We start from the raw sequence: 22,583 nt of genomic DNA, 5'->3' as shown, positions 1-22,583 counted from the left end.
ACTGTTAATATTCAAGACCAAGTCAAGATTGGGTCTTTTAATGGTCAGGACCAAGAGTAGGTTGGGGGTTTGAACAGTCAAGACCAAGATTTTTAATAGTTAAGATCAAGAAAAGGTCAAGACTTTTAATGGCCAAGACCAAGAGTAGGTTGGGGCCTTTAAAAGTCAAGACCAAGACTATGTCAAGACTTTTAATAGTTAAGACCAAGACAAGGTCAAGGCTTGTAACAGTCAAGATCCAGAAAATGCCAAGACATTGACCAGGACAGGTCAAGACTTGTAATGGTCAATATTAAGACCAGATCAAGGCTTTTAATAGTAAAGACCAAGAGGGGGTTGGGGCTTTTAAAAGTCAATGCCAAGACAAGGTCAAGGCTTGTAACAGTCAAGACCAAGAAAATGCCAAGACATTTAATAGTCAAGAACAAAAAATGTCCAGACTTTTAATATCCAAGACCAGGACAGGTCAAGACTTGTAATGGTCAAGACCAAGAGTAGATTGGGGCTTTTAAAAGTCAAGACCAAGACTATGTCAAGACTTTTGATAGTTAAGACCAAGACATGTCCAAGACCAGGACGAAATCAAGACTTTTAATGTCCAAGACCAGGACAGTTCAAGACTTTTAATAGTCAAGACCAAGACAGGTAAAGCCTTTTAATGGTCAATGCCAAGACAAGACCAAGACTTTTGATGGTCAATGCCAAGACAAGGTCAAGACTTTTAATGGTCAAAGCTAGGACATAATCAATACTTTTAATGGTCAATAGAAAGACATGGTCAAGGCTTTTCATGGGCAATGCCAAGACAAGATCAAGGATTTTAATATTTAAGACCAAGGCAATGCCAAGACATTTAATAGTCAAGAATAAACAATGCCAAGACTTTTAATGTTCTTACAGAACCCTAACATACAGTGAAGAACTCTACGATGGACAATAGAAGTTCTACTTTCTACTGGATTGGCAACTGTCTTGAAATGACCCAAAATGTCAAGATTGCGAGCCAGGTCTTCGTATTTATCATTGGTGACCTCACAATTACTAAAAAGTGGAGGTTAAGGGGGTTAACTCAACATGAATACAAGCCACGCTAAGGTGTCCACATACTTTTGGCAACACTGTGTGATAAGAACACCAAAAACGAATGATTTTGGAAACACTGACTGAAATATAAGTTGCTGAATGTACATGGAAGTCGTTTGGATCTTCCTGAGGTACTTGGGGGAATGGGCGGGAATGAGAGCGCGCGTGTCCAATCAGCGGTGCGCTCGCGCTCCGTCCGGCTCGTGGCAGCAGTAAAAGCTCGCGCTCGCAGGTGTCATGTGAAAAGCCGCACGCACGCGCTGCTCCGTCCTGCTTCGGAAAATGTTCCAAAACTTTCACAGTCCAGGAGCTTCTGTTTCTGCAGTTCTTATGCTCTTGCTGTGATAGCTGTTTTATTTATTTTCTATTATTACTGTTTATCCTCGTGTTTGCGTGTTTGTGTGTTTGTTTCTTCATGCCTGCCGCGACCGGGAGCGAGTCACCACCACCACCATCACCATGCGAGGTAAGAAACCTGACTGATGCATGATGGTTTAAATGATGGGGTGCGAATACTTTTACGATCCTTCTTGATGGTTTGGATGCACAGGCTACGTTTTGCATTTTGCATTATATAATTCACGCGAACGTGTTATTAATAACCACAGGAGCGCGTGCAGGAATAATTCCTATGAATTATGTGGGATTATCTGTGCACATTAAACCACGTGTATTTAAACCTCCAGGCAAAATCATCACTCAATTGTGATGCATTTTTTGCATTTTTATTCTATTTACTGGTGTAACTGGGTTTGCACTTTTTTGCATTGATACTTCAAGTGATAAACAGTTAAATAACTGCGGGTTGCAATGGTGTATTAAACTGTCCGTATTGCACATATTGCATGGTATTTTCTGAACTGATGCACTTTTTGTTGTCAATGCTGTCATTATAAGACAGTTGCATTGCATTTACATCTGTTCTTTCTCCATTGGTGTACCTGGGTTTGTTTGTTTTTTTTGCATTAATATTAAATAGTACGTGATAGCGCTGTGTGCATTTCACTTATTTACTGGTGTAACTGGGTTTGCAGTTTTTGCATTGGTACCTGTGATAAATTGCGTTATTTAACTGGAGGCTGCAAAGGTGTATTAAACTGCATGATATTTCTGATCTGATGCACTTTTTGTTGCAGTGCTGTAAATATGAAACGGTGTTCAGTGCTCTTGGTGTATTTGCATTTGTAACGCAATTTTGCATCTTTTCTTTCACCACTGGTGTACCAGGGTTTGCTCTTGTTTTGCATTAATATTAATTATTATGTGCCAGCGTTATGTGCATTTCACTTAGTTACTGGTGTGACTGGGTTCACACGTCTTCTTTTTCTTTCTTTTTAAAATTATTTAGTTGCATATGACATATTACTTACGCCTACTTGCACACGTTGTTTGTTTTATTAGTGCGACCGAGTTTGCACTTTTTTTGCTTTAATACTTCAAGCAGTTATGCAAATCCAAATCTGTACTTCCATCAATTGCATGGTTTAATGGTGTAACTGGGTTTGCACTTGTAAGACACGTTTGCATTGGCGCAAGTGTTAAATAATTGCACATTTTGTCATTGCATGAATTGCGGTTTAATTTGCACTTTTAATGCTTTTTTGCACATTGAGTCTTGAATTTGGCAGATTTTTATAGATCGTTAGATGAGCACTACTTTTAAACCGCTTGCATAAGCGCTGATGACTTATTATAATTATTAGTTAATTTCTTACTGGGTGGATATTTTAGTACTTATTTTATAATCTTATTTAAAACCAAAATGTATATGGACACTCATTTGCATATTAAACTCAGTGTTTACTAATGTGTCACTAAACAGCATCAGGACCTGTAAATGAAATGCTTGTTTAAAAAATACAAATACAACAGGTGATGTGGTTTGAGAAGTATAAAAGTGAATTTAACACTTAATACAAATAATAATAAAACAATAATAATGTGTAAAAATATTCATACTGTTGCAGCGTCCACTGCTAAAAGTAGCTACGTTAAATAACACAATTCTTTCTTGGTTTACATTTAAGAAGTAACATTTACGTGGAATAATAGAACTATAATTAGTGAAGTATATTATAAAACGTTTTTTAAATTATATTACATTAAAACTACATTGAAAGTAATAACTGTGTATTACATGCTTATGTCAGGTGATAAACGTTTCTAATTCGGTTCCATATCACACACAGGTGATTGTAAAAGTATCAGTTTGACATGATTTAAAGAAAATAACAAAGCTAGATTTATATTTTATTAATATTAAATTTCTTTCAGTCATAAAATTGAGTTATGAAATGTAAACACGAGTACTGTCAGGGTGAGCTAGCTAGCTAACTCATATTAGCCTGATTGAATGACAGTGTTTGTTTTGTTTCTAACATTTCTAACTTTGTAATAAAGGCTTTAAAAAACAACAATTTAGTAATTGCTCCTCTGTAAAAAATACATTTTAATTACTAAAATAACAATAAATGTACAAGCAGTTTGTTAATGGAAACATTTCTTATGCTTTTACTTTGTTTATACTTGATTTTTTTTCCTAATTAACAAACCTAGCATTTTTCTTTAATTAATTTTGTAAAAGTACAGAATATTATTTAATTGCTTAGTCATTTTTAGTTTTGTTTTTAAAATATATACTCATTTTTTTATTATATATTTAGCTTGTAGCTTAGCAGACGTCACATTGTACGATCTCACCTTCACCTTTAACTCTATATACTATATATGATCAAAATACGTTGACGCCCAACATATTACGCAGTTTAGGATTTTTTTGTACCCACAACCATCGCTAACAGGTTTTTAAATACAATATTTATACATATAATGATGCTTTCAACATTTTATGTGGCGACAGTTTGAAGAAACTGTCCTCCTGACCCTAACCGGACCGAACACCATCAGGATAAACCGAAATACTAATAGTCGGCCTGTTTTGTATGACTGAATGGGCACAAACTATCACAGACACTTCAAAACAATAATATTAAAGCCACAAAGACGTGGCGACTCTATATTAACGACCGTGATTTTAGAACGGGATGGCTAACAAGTCCACACAATTTTGGCCATATAATATAACATATGAAGAAGTGACTTTAAATATTAGGAGCAAAATAATCAGCTAGCTAGCAGGCTAAGCGTTTCAGTCATTAGCTCGACACAACAAACAGATTGCGAATATATTGTTTATTTAGTCGTCCCACTGTTCCGTCCCACTGGTTATTTGTTCTTGTAATGATAAATTAAGTTTTTGTCAGTATTTTAAAAACAAGGCGTTTTTAGTGTTTTAAAATTGTATTGTTTGATTACTTGTGAGCTAGCAAACCTAAGGAAGCATTATGCTGTGTTTAAGCTTTAAACCCGTTTGATTTTATTGCAAGGTGAGAATATTTTTACTTACTATTGTTGTCTGCAAATAATTTGATATTAAAAGTTTTTTCACTCGTGTAGGCTGCCGAAGTGGATCGTCCCACAGTGCGTCCTGGTGCCGTTTTTACCCTGGGAAACAAATCGCTACACGATCTAGGAGTAAAAAGAGTACGTTGGACAAGGCGACCTTTTCCCACAGATACAGTTTATAGTTGCCACTCACGTGCCCGTTGTGGGTGCTTAAGGCAGGTGGGCAGGGGTTCAAAAAGGGTTTGATGCTCTGTGTGTTGTGACACATTCACCTTAACACCAAAATCGAAATGATGGGGAATTTGAGCCACGGTAGAGCTTCTGTTGGTTCGTCATAGACGCCAGAGCCTTCATGGCTTCGGTCAGCCATGGTCCATGAACACCCTGTTGGCGGGACCACCGTCTGTGGGTACGATTGTTACAAAGGCTTTGCCATTTTACCAGGGGTGATTATAATGTTTTTGCTTATGGCTGTACGTCTGTAACACTGAAGACTGGCGGCTTCATCCTGATCAGGATCGTGGTGGGGCCGGCTCCAACGGGAAACACTGGGATTGAGGATAGGAATTCGCTGGAGAGCGCCAATCCATCACAGGGCTTCGGCCATCCCTACTCGTCAGACATAGCCACCCAAACGCTTCATAGCAGTTCCTAATCTTTAATCCCTGCTGTATTATATGTAATTCATTAACATGTTCCCATTCGTCCCCACATTTAGTTCCAGTTCCTTATTACTATTAACAATAAGTACCCTAAATATTTAGTATTTTTTCAGAAGAAGTAAAACGTGGACGCCAAACCTAACGTGCTGTTTATGGACGCCATAGCCTGACCTTGTTGGCCGTAATTATAGAGTTGAGGTGAAACGTCACCGCGGACGTCGATCCCGAGTATGGCGTTCGCCCGAGAGTGGGGTTCAGAGTGGAAACGCACCGGACCGACGGAGGCTCCAGGCGCTGGAGCGGCCGCCGCATTAGCACGACACCATATATGCGTGATTGTTTACCCATGATGCTCAGGGAGGATGAGTTTCACCTCCGGGAGCTTTCTCGGGGCAGCAGGAAGAATGCAGAAGAATGTGCAGTGTGTGTGAACTTCCCAGCATTCGCACAGTAATGGAGCGCTCTACAGTTTCCGTGGTCTTCTAAAGTTTCTGCGCTGCTACAGGAGAGGCTGAGAACCGGTGCTGAGTGAGGGAGAGAGGGCGAGCAAGAGAGAGAGAGAGAGAATACACTTCACCACTTTATGAACACCTTGTGCATTGTACGTACATTGACTGACTTCAGTAATCTTATGGTCAGGTGTCTTTATTCTTTTGGCCATATTCTTAGTTCCGGGGTTCGAATCTCAGCGGGTGCACATTAGGTTGCGCTGACGCCTGAAGCCCTGCGATGGCTGAAGTCCTGATTGGCTGACGCACGGTTACGCCAAAAGCTCAACACGGCGAACTTTTCAATCGTTTTGTGGACTGTTTTGTGGACTATAATTTTGGTAAAATCGACGGCATCTGTCGGAAGTGTCTTTGTGAAAGTGGCACTACTGGTGACCACGGTGCAATTGGCCACTTCGTTGTCCCAAGCTATGACATCATGGAGTGAGGGAGCGTAAAAGAGAGTAAGATTGAGCAGGACAGAGTGACCATTCATGCCAGTAAAGTACTTTTGTGCATGAGAGCGTTAGAGGGAGTGAGAATGAGAGATTGAGTGAGTGAGAGAGGTTAAATTAAGAGAGTTGAAAGAGTGAGAGTGAGTGTAAGAGTGAGTTAGCGAGAGTGAGAGAGGAAGGTTATGAGAGTGTGAGTGAGAAAGTGGGAGAGAGTGAGTGAACAAGAGAGAGTAGAGGAAAAGAGAGTGTTATGAAAGTGAGAGAACAAAATAGAAAGTGGGAGAGAGTGAGAGAGAGTGTGAGAACGAGAGTGAGAGAATGAAAGAGTGTAAATGAGAAAGCGAAAGTGAGAGAATGAAATAGAAAGTGGGAGAGAGTGAGAGTGTGAGAACAAGAGAGAAGAGAGTAAGAAAATGAAAGAGAGTGTAAATGAGAAAGTGAAAGAGAGAGAACGAAAGAGATTGAGAATGAGCGAGAGGCTATAAGTGTGTGAGAGAATGAGTGAGTGTTATAGTGAGAGTTTAAGAGAGTGAGAGAGGTTAGATTATTAGTGAAAGTGAGAGTGAAAGAGAAAGTGTGAGAAAGTGGATGAGAGTGAAAGAACGAGAGTGTGCGAGTGAGAAAAGAGAAAAGTGAGAAAGGAAGAGAGAGAGGAAGGTTTTGCATGTGAGAGAGAAAGAGTTATAAGGTTACAAGTGAGAGTGTGTCAGAGAATGAGCGAGAGTGAGAAAGTCGATGTGAGAGAGTGTGTGAGAATGCATAAGGTCCCTGGTGAAGTGATGTGTGTGTGTGTGTGTGTGTGTGTGTGTGTGTGTGTGTGTGAGTGTGTGTGTGTGAGTGTGTGTGTGTGTGAGTGTGAGTGTGTGTGTGTGTGTGTGGCGTTGGGGCTCTCGGGGCCACTTTGAGGGGAAAAACCTCGTTATCCTGAAACAAATTGTGACCCGAGGCGAGTTATTAACATCCTGTCCTGAGAGACACACACACACACACACACACACACACACACACACACACACACACCACACCACACACACTCACACACACTCACACACACTGACTAACACATCTTTATCTATTACATCTACATGAGTTTATATAAATATTCTAGTGTAACTGTTCACAGTCAATCAAGCTTCACTACCAGATTTGTTGCCTGTAGAACTAGAACCAGTTTCTCTCACTACAGGTTTGGTGTAGCTAACATGCTACAGGGTCAAAAGTATGTGGACACCTGATCCTCAAGTCATTGGACCTCCAGTTTCAAAACCACCAGCATAAACATGGACTGTTACAGCATCAGTGGCTATTACAGCAAACTCTCATCTGGAAAAGCATCCATCCATCCATCCATTCATCCATCCATTCATCCATCCATTCATCCATCCATCCATCCAATCATCCATCCATTCATCCATTCATCCATCCATTCATCCATCCATTCATTCATCCATCCATCCAATCATCCAATCATCCATCCATCCAATCATCCATCCATTCATCCATCCATTCATCCATCCATTCATTCATCCATCCATCCAATCATCCAATCATCCATCCATCCAATCATCCATCCATTCCCCCATTCATCCATCCATTCATTCATTCATCCATCCTTCCATCCATCCAATTATCCATCCATTCATCCATCCATCCAATCATCCATCCATCCATCCAATTATCCATCCATCCAATTATCCATCCATTCATCCATCCATCCATTTAACCATCCATCCATCATCCATCCACCCAGTCATCCATCCATTCATCCATCTATTTATCTAAATATTCATCTATTCATCCATCCATCATCCATCTATCATCATTCATTCATCCAATTATCCATCCATCCATCCATCTGTTTATCTATGCATCCATATATCACCTCACTTTCTCATTCATCCATCCATATATTGTCTAAGCAGTTCAAGGCTAAGGGTCTTGTTTAAGGGCCCAACAGCAGCAACCGGGCAGTGGTGGGGCTTGAACCAGCAACCTTCTGATAACTAGTCCAGTACCTTAACCACTTTATTTTTCTGTTCTGATCTACTCAGTTTCAGCACCAGTCAGTGTGTCATTAAATACATGGACACATCATTCTAACATCCTAACTGCATTTTAGCATCATAACAATGACCTCGACACGATGACCATCCTGAGATCAATGTGCACCGGGAGGTCATCAGGAATGTAGGTCACAACAACACGTCCAGAACGTTCACTGTGTCGGTAACGTTGAACTTGCAGAACGACTGACCACAGTGAGTTTTATTTAGAAGAGACTCGGACTTCTGGGTTCGAATGTTACGTTTAAACCCAGTCCAGTCGACAATCACATCTAAAAGCCTGAAGCTTGTGTGTTTGAGTCCCGGTTCGAGGTAGAAAGAGAATTAAAACATGGTGAGAACCACGTGTCAGTCCATTCTGCGTCCTCACTGTTATTATACAACCTGCACACAGCGCCATCTAGTGTCCAACCCTGTCAGTGCAAAAATAATCCTTCTCATCAATTCATGAATGATTATTATTATTATTAATATTTTTCTGGTGGATTTTGGGTCTTTTTTAGTAGTTGTGTTGCAGCTTTTATCCACAAATTAATCAAACATCCAGTCGCCAAAGAAACACAGTTATTCCCTGGTGATAAATAAATGTTTTTAGTTTATAAAGATATATTTTTTTCAGCACTATATTAAGATTATTCATTTAAAATTAGTAAATAATAGTTATAATAATAATAAATAATAAATTTTTTGTTTTTTATTTGTGCTTATCATTAAAAAAATGAGGCATTCCAGAACGGGATGCTACTCCTGCCTTGTGCACAGTTTTCCGTGTGGCTCCGGACCCACAGCGACCTTGACCATGACGACACGCTCGCTAGACGTGAAGATACCTGTGTTAGCACGTGCCCTGGTGTGTGTGTGCGTGTGTGTGCTCTAACGAGGTACTTTTCGCCGCTTTAATGATGCTAATTAAGTCGATTTTGAAAGTGAAAAGCTCTTGTAGGACCCAATAATGGCGAGGCACGTGCTTCCTTTCAGCTCTCTCACACACACACACACACACACACACACACACACACACACACACACACACACACACACCTCTGTGCTAGTACTGACATATCCAGATCAAATAAAAGGAGAGCTAACAATCCAGCTGGGCTCTTTTCAGCAGCCTTGCAAGACAACGCTGTGAATCCGTCTCACTGCCTGCGAGTTTAGAATCGTCTGTGTGACGAGCTCCTGCTCGGGTGTCCACATACTTCTGGCCGTGTGGGTTGGCTGGACGATGCTGTCGTCCATCCTAAGCTCCTCTGAATTAAGCCCTGAAGTGCTGGCGTGTCAGGCGTGGAATCGCCAGCGCTGCACTTCCTGTCTTACATAACCTGCTAATAGGCATTAACACAACTGGACAGGCTGGACAGGAGTGTGAGTGTGTGTGTGATTGTGTGTGTGTGTGATGGACTGGCGATCTGTCTGGGGTGCTTCCTGCCTTTCACCCAGTGAATAGGACCCACCACGACCCTGACCAGAATACAGCGGTGGTTAAACATACAGTGAATGAATGTGTGTATGTGTGTGTGTGTTAGTGTGTGTGTGTATGTGTGTGATGAACTGGTGACCTGTCTGGGGTGTTTCCTTGGGCTTTTCGCCCAGTGACTTGGACCCACTGCGACCCTGACCAGGAACAAGCGGTGGTAAAACAGACAGTGAATGTGTGTGTGTGTGTGTGTGCGTACACAATCAGGCCCGTCATAAAAAATAAGAAGACACCCGGGTTGCCAGGACGACCAGCGACTCTTGGGGTTTGTGGGTAGAAATATGTGAGCATCACAAATTCCCACAGACGCACTCCAAAATCCTGCGGCAACACCTTCCAGAAATGTAAAGTCTGATGTAGCCGCATACTGACAGCTGCGTTAACGTGTGTGGTTTGGAATGGGTGTCCACATACTTTTGGCTCACACACACAGGCGGCTTCTCAGGTCCGGCTAAGCCAGACGAGCCACCTGCTCCGAGTGTGTATTATCTCACACAGATTATCAGATGCATGCGTTGGATATGAACACACACACACACACACACACACACACACACACACAACACACACACACACGGGCGCTGTTGGATTTCGGACCCTGCACAGACGACGATGAGATCGGACGACGTGGGTAAGCAGCGTTTGTTATGTTGTTTGATCCAGCGCTCGTGATTCTGTTCTTGTTGATCAATTGAGACTTAAGGGCCTTGCTCAGGGGCCCAACAGTGGAAACCTGGCAGTAGTGGGGCTTGAACCTGTGAACTTTTGATTACTAGTACAGATGCCTTTATGTAAAGTGGCTTACAGCACTGTTACAGTATATTGTCTAAGCAATTGAAGGTTAAGGGCCTCGCTCAGGGGCCCAACAGTGGCAACCTGGCAGTAGTGGGGCTTGAACCAGCGACCTTTTGATTACTAGTACAGATGCTTTTATGTAAAGTGGCTTACAGCACTGTTACAGTATATTTTCTAAGCAATTGAAGGTTAAGGGCCTCACTCCGGGGCCCAACAGTGGCAACCTGGCAGTAGTGGGGCTTGAACCAGCGACCTTTTGATTACTAGTACAGATGCTTTTATGTAAAGTGACTTACAGCACTGTTACAGTATATTGTCTAAGCAATTGAAGGTTAAGGGCCTCGCTCAGGGGCCCAACAGTGGCAACCTGGCAGTAGTGGGGCTTGAACCAGCGACCTTTTGATTACTAGTACAGATGCCTTTATGTAAAGTGGCTTACAGCACTGTTACAGTATATTGTCTAAGCAATTGAAGGTTAAGGGCCTCGCTCAGGGGCCCAACAGTGGCAACCTGGCAGTAGTGGGGCTTGAACCAGCGACCTTTTGATTACTAGTACAGATGCCTTTATGTAAAGTGGCTTACAGCACTGTTACAGTATATTGTCTAAGCAATTGAAGGTTAAGGGCCTCGCTCAGGGGCCCAACAGTGGCAACCTGGCAGTAGTGGGGCTTGAACCAGCGACCTTTTGATTACTAGTACAGATGCTTTTATGTAAAGTGGCTTACAGCACTGTTACAGTATATTGTCTAAGCAATTGAAGGTTAAGGGCCTCGCTCAGGGGCCCAACAGTGGCAACCTGGCAGTAGTGGGGCTTGAACCAGCGACCTTTTGATTACTAGTACAGATGCTTTTATGTAAAGTGACCTACAGTACTGTGTCAGTATATTGTCTAAGCAATTGAGACTTAAGGGCCTCGCTTAGGGGCCCAACAGTGGCAACCTGGCAGTGGTGGGGCTTGAACCAGTGACCTTTTGATTACTAGTACAGATGCTTTTATATAAAGTGACTTACAGCACTGTTACAGTATATTGTCTAAGCAATTGAGACTTAAGGGCCTCGCTTAGGGGCCCAACAGTGGCAACCTGGCAGTAGTGGGGCTTGAACCAGCGACCTTTTGATTACTAGTACAGATGCTTTTATGTAAAGTGACTTACAGCACTGTTACAGTATATTTTCTAAGCAATTGAAGGTTAAGGGCCTCGCTCAGGGGCCCAACAGTGGCAACCTGGCAGTAGTGGGGCTTGAACCAGCGACCTTTTGATTACTAGTACAGATGCTTTTATGTAAAGTGACTTACAGCACTGTTACAGTATATTGTCTAAGCAATGGAGAATCAAGGGCCTCGCTCAGGGGCCCAGCAGTGGCAACCTGGCTTCATCTAGTGGGCAGCAGTAGCTCAGCTCAGCTAGTGATCAGAAGGTTGCCGGTTCAAGCCCCACCAACGCTGCTGTCGGACCACTGTGTCGTATGTGTGATGAGGTTGCCATGGTAACCCAGGTTATCTCTATGCTTTGAAGTTTGGCTTTTTCCACCTCCCTCAGTCTTGTTTCATGGGCAGGGCAGGTTTGGCATGTTCTCCCGGCGTCCACATGTGTTGCCTTTGCTTAGCTTTCAAAATCAAAAGGTGGACAGAAACATGCAGGAGGTGTGTCGGGTTGAACAGGCCATTCCGACTGGGGATGAACCCGGTGTCTGCGGGCACCGACGCTCCAGCTTTCCGTGATCAGGGCCGGGCGGGTCAAAATTATTAGAGATGTGGCGTCCGGGGTGCGAAGTGGCTCTCGGTTATGTCACCGGGTCGTTACAAAAGTCGTGGTTGCGTAACCTTCATCTCTCACCTTCTGCTCTCTCTCTCTCTCTTTTTGCCCCCCCCCTCCCTCGGTGCAGCCCAAATTGAAGTCATACCCTGCAAGATCTGCGGAGACAAGTCCTCGGGGATCCATTACGGGGTCATCACGTGCGAGGGCTGCAAGGTGAGAAAGCACCACGTTGGGATCTATTTTTCTTGGCTCCGCGATATGGGCTAAAGCGTGTGGACAGCCCGACAGGCGTAGGAACAGTTTGGGGAAGGACCTTTGCAGTTCCGGAATACGCACAAGGTCCATCACATCACGAATTGGAATGTCGACCGTGAGCCAGGCCTCCTACCTCACAAATTGTGTTATGTCCACATACTTTTGGCCATGTGCATTACATTTTATATTTTCGGTTGGTCCAGGTTTGTCAGCTTCTTCCCATTCCAACACATCCCTGAAGAAGCTGCAGGGTCAAAATTATATAGACAGGGCGCCCGGGTTCGAATCTCAGCCCTGCTATCAGCCGATTGGCTGTGGGTCTGTAGGGGGAGGGACAACGACTGGTCTAAATGTGGCCTCTTGCTGACAGATAAAGGTGTTTTTACTCTGACCCCGCCCCTGCCAGGTGAAAAGAAGTGGCGAAGGGAGTGTCTAACAGCCTCATCCGTCTTTGATCAAGGGTGCAGAAATGAGCTCCAACTGACCACTACTGAAAAGGGTCAAAAATATATAGACAGGGCGCTCGGGTTCGAATCTCAGCTCTGCTATCAGCCGGCCGGGCGCCCACACAGACACACGATTGGCCGTGAGTCTGTAGGTGGGAGGGACAATCGCTAAACAGGGACCACATTGCTGACTGCTGCTGACCAGTCGAAACGCCTGCATGGGGAGGGGCACTGTAAGCGCTTTGTTAGACCCCGCCCCTGCCAGGTGAAAAGAAGTGGCGAAGGGGGTGTCTAACAGCCTCGTCCATCCTTGATCAGGGGTGGAGAGATGAGCTCCAACTGACCACTACTGAAAAGGGTCAAAAATATATAGACAGGGCGCTCGGGTTCGAATCTCAGCTCTGCCATCAGCCGGCCGGGCGCCCACACAGACACACGATTGGCTGTAGGTCTGTAGGGGGAGGGACAATGACTGAACAGGGTTCCTAGTTGCTGGTCTAAATGCGACCTCTGCTGACCGATCGAGGTGCCTGCACTCTGACCCCGCTCCTGCCAGGTGAAAAGACGCGCTGGCTAAAGTGGGAGCAAAAAGGGTCAAAAATATATAGACAGCACATTTAGAGTGCTAAATGACCCCTTTACTTGGCCAAATGGGTGGTTCAACCAAATTCGGAGGGCTTTTTTATCAATAGGGCATTGAACACTCACCATACTGATCAGCCGGTCAGTTATTTCCAGCCGTCACAATGTCCTGTGTGTTCCACTGTAGGGTTTCTTCAGGAGGAGTCAGCAGAACAACGCCTCGTACTCCTGCCCGCGCCAGCGCAACTGCCTGATCGACAGGACCAACCGGAACCGCTGCCAGCACTGCCGCCTGCAGAAGTGTCTCACCCTGGGCATGTCCCGCGACGGTGAGGCACCGGAAAAGCACTGGTCAGAAGTATGTGGACACAGACACAGCCTTCCCAGATGAGCGGGTTGGGGGTTGTACGGGGAACCACATTGTCCAAGCTCATCCTCAGGTGTCCACATACTTTTGTACTGAAAGTGTTCGTTGATGAACTAAAGCCATCCATGGCCGGGAGCTGATTGGTGCAGGCGATTTTTCAATTAGTCATGTGACTTTGTGCCACTAGTTAAGCTCGAGCCTGTTCTGTCAGAGGGGGCAGTTACATACGGTCCGAATTTTGACACATTTAGTAGGCACAGTTTGCGAGATTAGCTACAGCTTTAGTCTTTTAATTCTCGTCTCCGTCCGCGTCCTCTCTCTTTAGCGGTGAAGTTCGGACGCATGTCGAAGAAGCAGCGCGACTCGCTCTACGCCGAGGTCCAGAAGTACCAGCAGCGGCTCCAGGAGCAGCGGCAGCAGCAGCAGACGAGCGACGTCTACTCCCCCAGCCTGGCCGCCACCGGTCACGACCTGAGCGGCGCCTACGCCGACGGGCACGCGGTCGACATGGCCAAGGTCCACGCCAGCGCCGCCTACTACAGCATGGACTCCACCCAGTCGAGCCCCGACCAGTCCGGGCTGGACATGTCGGGCATGAAGCCCATCAAGCAGGAACCGGTGTACGACCTGACGCCCGTGCCCGACCTCTTCCCCTACGGCTCGTACCAGGACGGTCAGCTGGTACCCGGCGTCTCCATGGCGGAGCTGGGTACGTTTCGATTCATGAATGCCAGCGCCGATAGCGGTTTTGGGCGGGATGTTCTCGCTGTGTCCGTGTGGGCTAATCGTCCGTCTGCTCGTGTTCTAGACCGAATCGCACAGAACATCATAAAATCTCACCTGGAGACGTGCCAGTACACGGCCGAGGAACTGCAGCAGCTCTCCTGGCAGACGCACTCCTACGAGGAGGTCAAGATGTACCAAAACAAGGTGAATAATACAAAAGTGCAGCAGTGTTGTTGGGAGTTTTAAACACTGTTTACTGACCCCTTTATTAGGAACACCCACCCAGTTAGCTTGGCTGTTTTTATGCGTTATATTAGTGGATACTTTTTGATGGCAGGACACCGAGCTTGAGCTGAATCCTAACAACACTGCTGCACCTACTACACTCAAAACAGTCCAACACACTGGCGCCAGTGCACAGCCGAGACTGATCCACCACCCAAACAATATCTGGTTGATTAAGGGTTCCTACGTGGGTTCTTTATTGTTGATGGATGGGCTAGTGCGGTGACCAAGTTTACAGAGCAAGAGTTGGGCTACAGTCAGTACTTGTGTGTGTGTGTGTGTGTGTGTTACCAGTCAAGGGAGGCGCTATGGCAACAGTGCGCCATCCAGATCACCCATGCCATCCAGTACGTCGTGGAGTTCGCCAAGCGCATCGGCGGCTTCATGGAGCTCTGCCAGAACGACCAGATCCTGCTCCTCAAATCAGGTCTGTCTCTCCACAGCATCTGTTTTGTATCACCAGCGCACTCACAATAGGTGGATAATAGTCATATGTGGACACCCACTCTTGCACGTACAGCTGGCTTGACTGTGGACAGTGTCACCTCAGTGTCAGCCCTGACCACTGTTTTGTGTTCGTTTTCTTAATGGGTGTGGTCAGTCTAGCCCTGTGTGTGTGGGTCAGTAACGTGTCCTCTTTCAGGTTGTCTGGAGGTGGTGCTGGTGAGGATGTGCAGGGCGTTTAACCCCCTCAACAACACGGTCCTGTTCGAGGGTAAATACGGCGGAGTCCAGATCTTCAAGTCGCTCGGTAACTAGATTCTCCTCCGCTTTTACTTGTTAGGTTTGAACTCAGTGGCGTCTACAAACTTTTGACTCTCTCCACTCTCTCTCTCTCGCAGGCTGTGATGATCTGGTCAGCGCCATGTTCGACTTCGCCAGGAGTCTGTGTTCACTACAGCTGACGGAGGAAGAGATCGCTCTGTTCTCGGCAGCTGTTCTCATCTCCACGGGTTCGTCTGAGACTCATCCTAGACTCATTTGAGACTACACTGTGTTCCAAATTATTATGCAAATAATATTTTCTCAGATTTTCCAAAATTACCTATATGAATTGCAGTCATTGTAATTTTCCAGTCATCAACTTTTAGAGTACAATTGAAAAGTTTTTGAACAAACTGCCAATGATAACAGTATATTTAAAAAAAAATAAAACACTCAAAATGCATGTTCCAAATTATTATGCACAGCAGAGTTTTCAACCTTTTAATTTTTATAAAGAACAAAAAAATGGTCATTTGTGAAATTATAAGCATTAGCAGGTTATTACAAACTGAAATCAAACAGTTTTCAAGTCAAAACTTTATTCTAGGTGATGTTACATTTGCACATAGGACCCCTTGTTCGAAAGGAGCTTCTGAACTCTCTCGTCCATTGAATTTGTCAGGTTTTGGATGGTATCTGCTTCAATTGTTTTGCATGAGGACAGAATACCCTCCCAGAGCTGTTGCTTAGATGTGAACTGCCTCCCGCCATCATAGACACTCCTTTTGATGATGCTCCAGAGGTTCTCAATGGGGTTGATGTCAGGGGAGCATGGGGGCCACACCATAAGTTTGTCCCCTTTTATGCCCATAGCAGCCAGAGATGCAGATGTGTTCTTTGCAGCATGAGACGGTGCATTATCATGCATGAAAATGATCTTGCTGCGGAATGCACGGTTCTTCTTCTTGAACCATGGCAGGAAGTGCTGTTTGAGAAACTCCACATACATTATGGAGGTCATCTTTACCCCTTCAGGGATCCTAAAGGGGCCGACAATCTCTCTCCCCATGATTCCAGCCCAAAACATTACTCCACCTCCTCCTTGTTGGCGCCGTAGCCTCGTTTGCATGGGGTGTCCATCAACCAGCCATCCTCCACTCCATCCATCTGGACCATCTAGCGTTGCACGGCACTCATCGGTGAACAAAACAGTTTTGAAGTCAGTCTTCATGTATTGTTTGGCCCACTGGAGCCGTTTCTGCTTGTGTGCAGTGGATAGAGGAGGTCGACAGGATGGCTTACGCACAGCTGCAAACCTCTGAAGGACCCTGCATCTTGTTGTTCGGGGGACGTTGGAGGCACCAGCAGTTTCAAAAACTTGTCTGCTGCTATGACAAGGCATTTTTGCAGCTGCTCTTTTAACCTGACGTAATTGCCTGTTGGAAAGAGTCCTCAATTTTCCCTTATCAGCACGCACACGTGTGTGCTCTGAATCAGCTACATACTTCTTGATTGTGCGATGATCACGATGAAGTGTCTTGGCAATGTTGATTGTAGTCATGCCTTGACCTAAACACTCCACAATTTGTTGCTTCTCAGCAGCCGACACATCCTTTTTCTTTCCCATTTTGGCTGAAAATGTAGGCTGCTTAATAATGTGGGACAGCCTTCTTAAGTAGTCTTGCCTTTAATTGGACACACCTGCCAAACTAATTAGCACAGGTGTCTGCAATTGCTTTCAGTGATATAAAGAGCCCTGACACACATCACCATCAATGAGTTTAACTGACAAACAAAAAAATTCTTACCTTATCACTCCTAAACACTTTTTGCATAATAATTTGGAACACAGTGTAATCTAAGACTCATCCAAGACTCATCTAAGACTCATTAGCCTCATCTTAGACAGATCTGAGAGACTAGACAGAGACTAATCTGAGAACCATGATACTTATCTAAGACTCACCCAAGACTGATCTGAGACTCATAAGACTCATCTGAGACTCATCTGAGACTCATCTGACACTGATCTGGGACTCAACCGAGACTAATCTGAGACTCATCTGAGAATCAAGAGACCGATCTGAGACTCGTCTAAGACTCATCCGAGACTGATCTGAGACTGATCTGGGACTAATCTGAGACTCATGAGACTGATATAAGACTCTTCTGAGACTGGTTTAGAACTCATCTGAGACTCATCTCGGTCTCACGAGATATATCTGAGACTCGTGCGACTGTTCTGAGACTCATGAAACTGAGCCGAGTCTCCAAAGACTCATCCGAGATGGATCTGAAACTGCTCTGAGACTTATGAGACTGATCAGAGGCTGATCTGAGACTCTTCTAAGACTCGTGAGACTTATCTGATACTCGTGTCCCTAATTTACATACGCTACATGGCCAAAAGTCTAGGGACACCGCTTCTAATTATCGAATTGTTGCTAACAGGTGCAATACACACTCCCAGCTTTGCAGCAACAGTTTAGGGAAGGCCCTTTCCATTAAGACATGAACAGAAGCTCGGCCGGCACAGAGCCCTGACCTCAATCCGACTCTCTATTTTCGGGATGAATGATTTGAGTGTCCAACAAGCTCACGGTCAGGCGTCCACATACTTTCGGCCGCATAGCCTAAATACAGAGTCAGTCCATGAAACCATGACTAATCAGCGGCGGGTGTCTCCTCAGATCGGCCGTGGCTGATGGAACCGCGGAAGGTCCAGAAGCTCCAGGAGAAAATCTACCTGGCCCTGCAGCACATCATGCAGAAGAACCACATGGACGAGGACGCGCTGACCAAGGTAGGACCGCACTACGACTAGCACGTGCTTCCTGCAAGATACGTCATGCCTATAGCTCCTCATGAGCTGCGGATCTGGAAGACTACGGCTAGCACGTGCTCCCTCCGAGATACGCCATGCCAATAGCTCTTTATGAGCTGCGTCGCAGCTCATAAAGAGCTATTGGCATGGCGTATCTCGGAGGAAGCACGTGCTAGCCGTAGTCTTCCAGACTCGCAGACGAACTGCACGTTCAGACACATCACATGACATCACGCTCTCCCCGCAGCTGATCGGCCGGATCCCCACGCTGGCGGCGCTGTGCACCCTGCACGCCGAGGAGCTCCAGGCCTTCCAGCAGCTGCACCCCGAGACGGTCAGCGTGCTCTTCCCGCCCCTCTACAAGGAACTCTTCAACCCCGACGCCGCCGGCATCGCGTCCAAGTGACCCGACTCCAAGCCGGAACACTAGGGCCGCCCGGAAAGCGGCGCCACGACGTTCCCGCTTCACCGATTCAGTCAAGAATGTACATACGCGACATGTACAGACTTTGAAGCGATTCGTATCGTTTATATGAGTTGTTTTTATACCGATAAAGTTCAGCCGCACTCCAGTATTAAACCCTCTCGTTTATATTCTAGATTCATTTATGAGCGGGGAGCCCGACAGGCCGCACTCGTCCGGACCCTGCAGATGTACATAAGCAGCTAAACAGCTAAACTTAAAGCAGCTAAACTTAAAAACGTGAGCGTATTTTCTACGTGAAGAATTTTCCAGAAGATGTACAGATCTATATTTTGCGTCGCTACGGTAACGCCAGTAAGAACCGCTATCGAACAATCAGTGGATCGCCACTAATTTTATTATATATTATATAATATTATACACCGATCAGCCATAACATTAAACCCACCTCCTTGTTTCTACTGCTCCACTTACCACTTTGTAGTTCTACAATTACTGACTGTAGTCCATCTGTTTCTCTACATACTTCTTTAGCCCCCTTTCATGCTGTTCTTCGATGGTCAGGACCCCCACAGGACCACCACAGACATGGTGGTGGTGTGTTAGTGTGTGTTGTGCTGGTATGAGTGGATCAGACACAGCAGCGTCCACTCACCGTCCACTCTATTAGACGCTCCTACCTAGTCGGTCCACCTTGTAGATGTAAAGTCGGAGACGATCGCTCATCTATTGCTGCTGTTTGAGTAGGTCATCTTCTAGATCTTCATCAGCGGGCGCAGGACGCTGCCCACGGGGCACTGTTGGCTGGATGTTTTTAGTTGGTGGACTATTCTCAGTCCAGCAGTGACAGCATTGCTGTGTCTGATCCACTCATACCAGCACAACACACACTAACACACCACCACCATGTCAGTGTGACTGCAGTGCTGAGAATGATCCACCACCTAAATAATACCTGCTCTGTGGTGGTCCTGTGGGGGTCCTGACCATTGAAGAACAGCATGAAAGGGGGCTAACAAAGCATGCAGAGAAAAAGATGGACTACAGTCAGTAATTGTAGAACTACAAAGTGCTTCTATATGGTAAGTGGAGCTGATAAAATGGACAGTGAGTGTAGAAACGAGGAGGTGGTTTTAATGTTATGACTGATTTTGTGTTTTGTTTTGATGCGTCGTTTGTGTTGCCTGTGTCGCGGTAAAAATCACAAAACGCGGGCCGCATACTTTTGGTCACAGAGCAATTTTTTTTAGCCTTTTGATCGCTTGTAGGCCAGGTATCCATAGAGGTTTTTGCTTTTTGGATTCTTACAACCGCGGATTAAACACGGGGGGCGGAACGGTGAGTGCGGTGGTCAATCCTGTCCAAGACAATCACTTCTGGGTGTGACTGGAACACACCCATCTCAGGGATTTATACCTTTGACAGAAGAGACGTCCTATTTTTGAGACTTCGGGGGTAAAATCTACCATCGGATGTGTGCGGCGCTTCTCAGTGCTTCTCACTTCTACGCATCTTTAAAATACTGAGAAATAGGCTGAAAAACGCTGCACGGGGGGTTTCTAAACGCTGCCCGAATCGAGACCTACCCAGACAAGGCTTAGGCGTGTACGCTCGTGTGTGTGTGTGTGTGTACGCTCGTGTGTGTGTGTGTATGTAGGAACAGGGTAAATATTAAACAGAGGGTCGTTTTATTAGCACCTGCTTACGAAGAAGTGTAAATATTAATGGAATTAAAATTAAAGCACTAGGATAAAGAGCGGTGGTGACGTAGAAGCCTGTAATTATTATTATTATTAATTATTATTGTTATTATTATGCATCATTTCCGGATCTCTATGTACTTTAGATTATTTATAGAGTGTATTATATGTTAAATAAGGCCTCATAAATCGACGCTTCCTCATCCGAGAGGCTGAATATGATTTTTTTGTATTATTATTATTTTGGGACGGGGCGGGTGGGGGGTACATCGGATCCGACTGTGAACCGGGGGGTCAGAAGGAGCCGTGAAGGGTTGATTTTTTTTTTTGCATTGTATAATGACGTTTATTTTCTTATTATTCTAATTATGATATGAATTCTAGTCTGCTGTTGGGTTCTCGCTGCATGCCGTTGCAGGACCGGTGGTTGATCATGTGACCGGGCGGGGCGGGGTGGTGTTTTTAGGGCCTGGGGGGGGGCGTACTGTGAATGTTACAGGTCCTAAATTCATTTTAATTCTCAAAAACACACACAAACACTGGATACACTATGGTGCCAAAAGTATGTGGACATTTTACCATCAGGTGCACTGTTGGGCCCTTGAGCGAGGCCCCCAACCCTCTCGACTCTAAGAGCGCCGTACAGTGACTGACCCTAAAGGCATTCCATCTGCCGTACATTATTACACCAAAACCATGGCCGTTTACACAGACGTGCTCCCTCTTCGCGGTTATAACAGTGGAAGGGCTCAAGTAAAACGACCAAGGCCTGGCTCTCAGCCCACAACCTATTTCATCCCAAAGGTCCAGGAAAAGGCCTTCCCTAAACTGTTGCAACAAAGTTAAAAAGCCCATCATTCGTTTTGTAGAATTGATTTATATTTAGATATAACAGTATAATAATATAGTAATACATCCAGCTGAGTAAGTAGTAGTAGGAGTGTCCACATACTTTTGGTCATTTATCACGCCCCCCCCAAACAGTTGGTGACGTCTTTCTGCTCACCGGTGAGACTTCCCGACGCCTCACAGCTGAATGAAATGATTTTTTAAACCTGCTGTCTGTATATTTTTGACCCAACAGATTTTCAGAAACGGCGCAATAAATTTTTGAAGGAACTCGGTGTGTGTGTGTGTGTGTGTCACTCGTTCAGTCCCAATGATTCACTTAAAGTTCAGATCAATACCTACATTCACTTAAACAGTTTCGGGAAGGACTTCAGTTAGACATTTGGCTTTTATCCAGAGTGGAAGACAGTTGTGAACGAATATGTTCAAATCCTCACAAAGGTGTGTGACAGAGTGTGAGTGTATATGTGTGAGAGAGAGTGTGATCGTGCAAGTGTGTGTGTGTGTGTGTGTATGTGTGTGAGAGAGAAGTGTGATCGTGCAAGTGTGTGTGTGTGAGAGAGAGAGAGAGAAGTGTGATCGTGCAAGTGTGTGTGTGTGTGTGTGTGAGAGAGAGAGAGAAGTGTGATCGTGCAAGTGTGTGTGTGTGTGAAAGAGAGAAATGTGTGATTGTGCAAGTATGTATGTGTGTGTGTGTGAGAGAGAGAGAAGTGTGATCGTGCAAGTGTGTGTGTGAGAGAGAGAGAAGTGTGATCGTGCAAGTGTGTGTGTGTGAAAGAGAAATGTGTGATTGTGCAAGTATGTGTGTGTGTGTGTGAGAGAGAGAAGTGTGATCGTGCAAGTGTGTGTGTGAAAGAGAGAAATGTGTGATTGTGCAAGTATGTGTGTGTGTGTGTGAGAGAGAGAAGTGTGATCGTGCAAGTGTGTGTGTGAAAGAGAGAAATGTGTGATTGTGCAAGTATGTGTGTGTGAGTGAGAGCGGAGTGTATATGTGTGTGTGTAAGTGATTGAGTGCATGTGAGGATATGTGTGTATGAGAGTGTGTGTGTGTGTAATAGTGTGAGTGATTAAGTGTGTGTCTGTGAGTGTGTGAGATAGAGTGTGATAGTGTGTGTGTGTGTGTGTGTATGATTTAAGTTCTGAGTGAAATGAGGTTGGAAGGTAAATTTTTGGTGTAAAAAGACATAAAATGATTTTATGTGAATTAAAAATTGCTTTTATTGCTTTTA

At 44.9% G+C, this 22,583-nt stretch overlaps 1 protein-coding gene across 2 annotated transcripts; it reads left to right on the top strand.

The window, feature by feature from the left end:
• The first annotated feature begins 1,438 nt into the window (after positions 1-1,438).
• rorb (RAR-related orphan receptor B) lies at positions 1,439-18,961 on the top strand. 2 transcript variants are annotated; one of them, XM_063017601.1, is made up of 10 exons: positions 1,439-1,549; positions 12,319-12,404; positions 13,662-13,803; positions 14,167-14,550; positions 14,650-14,771; positions 15,147-15,279; positions 15,496-15,603; positions 15,695-15,805; positions 18,248-18,360; positions 18,629-18,961. In XM_063017601.1, the coding sequence occupies exons 1-10, from the start codon at positions 1,543-1,545 to the stop codon at positions 18,785-18,787; spliced, it is 1,365 nt and encodes a 454-aa protein (XP_062873671.1). In that variant the 5' UTR covers positions 1,439-1,542; the 3' UTR covers positions 18,788-18,961. The 2 variants fall into 2 exon arrangements, with proteins under 2 accessions (XP_062873671.1, XP_062873673.1); XM_063017603.1 differs by lacking the exon at positions 1,439-1,549 and adding an exon at positions 10,249-10,267.
• The last annotated feature ends 3,622 nt before the right edge of the window (positions 18,962-22,583 follow it).

The sequence above is a fragment of the Trichomycterus rosablanca genome, chromosome 21 (genome assembly GCF_030014385.1).
Source record: "Trichomycterus rosablanca isolate fTriRos1 chromosome 21, fTriRos1.hap1, whole genome shotgun sequence".
Lineage (NCBI taxonomy): Eukaryota > Metazoa > Chordata > Actinopteri > Siluriformes > Trichomycteridae > Trichomycterus > Trichomycterus rosablanca.
The sequence above is the reverse complement of the archived record's forward strand: the minus strand, read 5'-3'. Positions and strand labels throughout refer to the sequence as shown.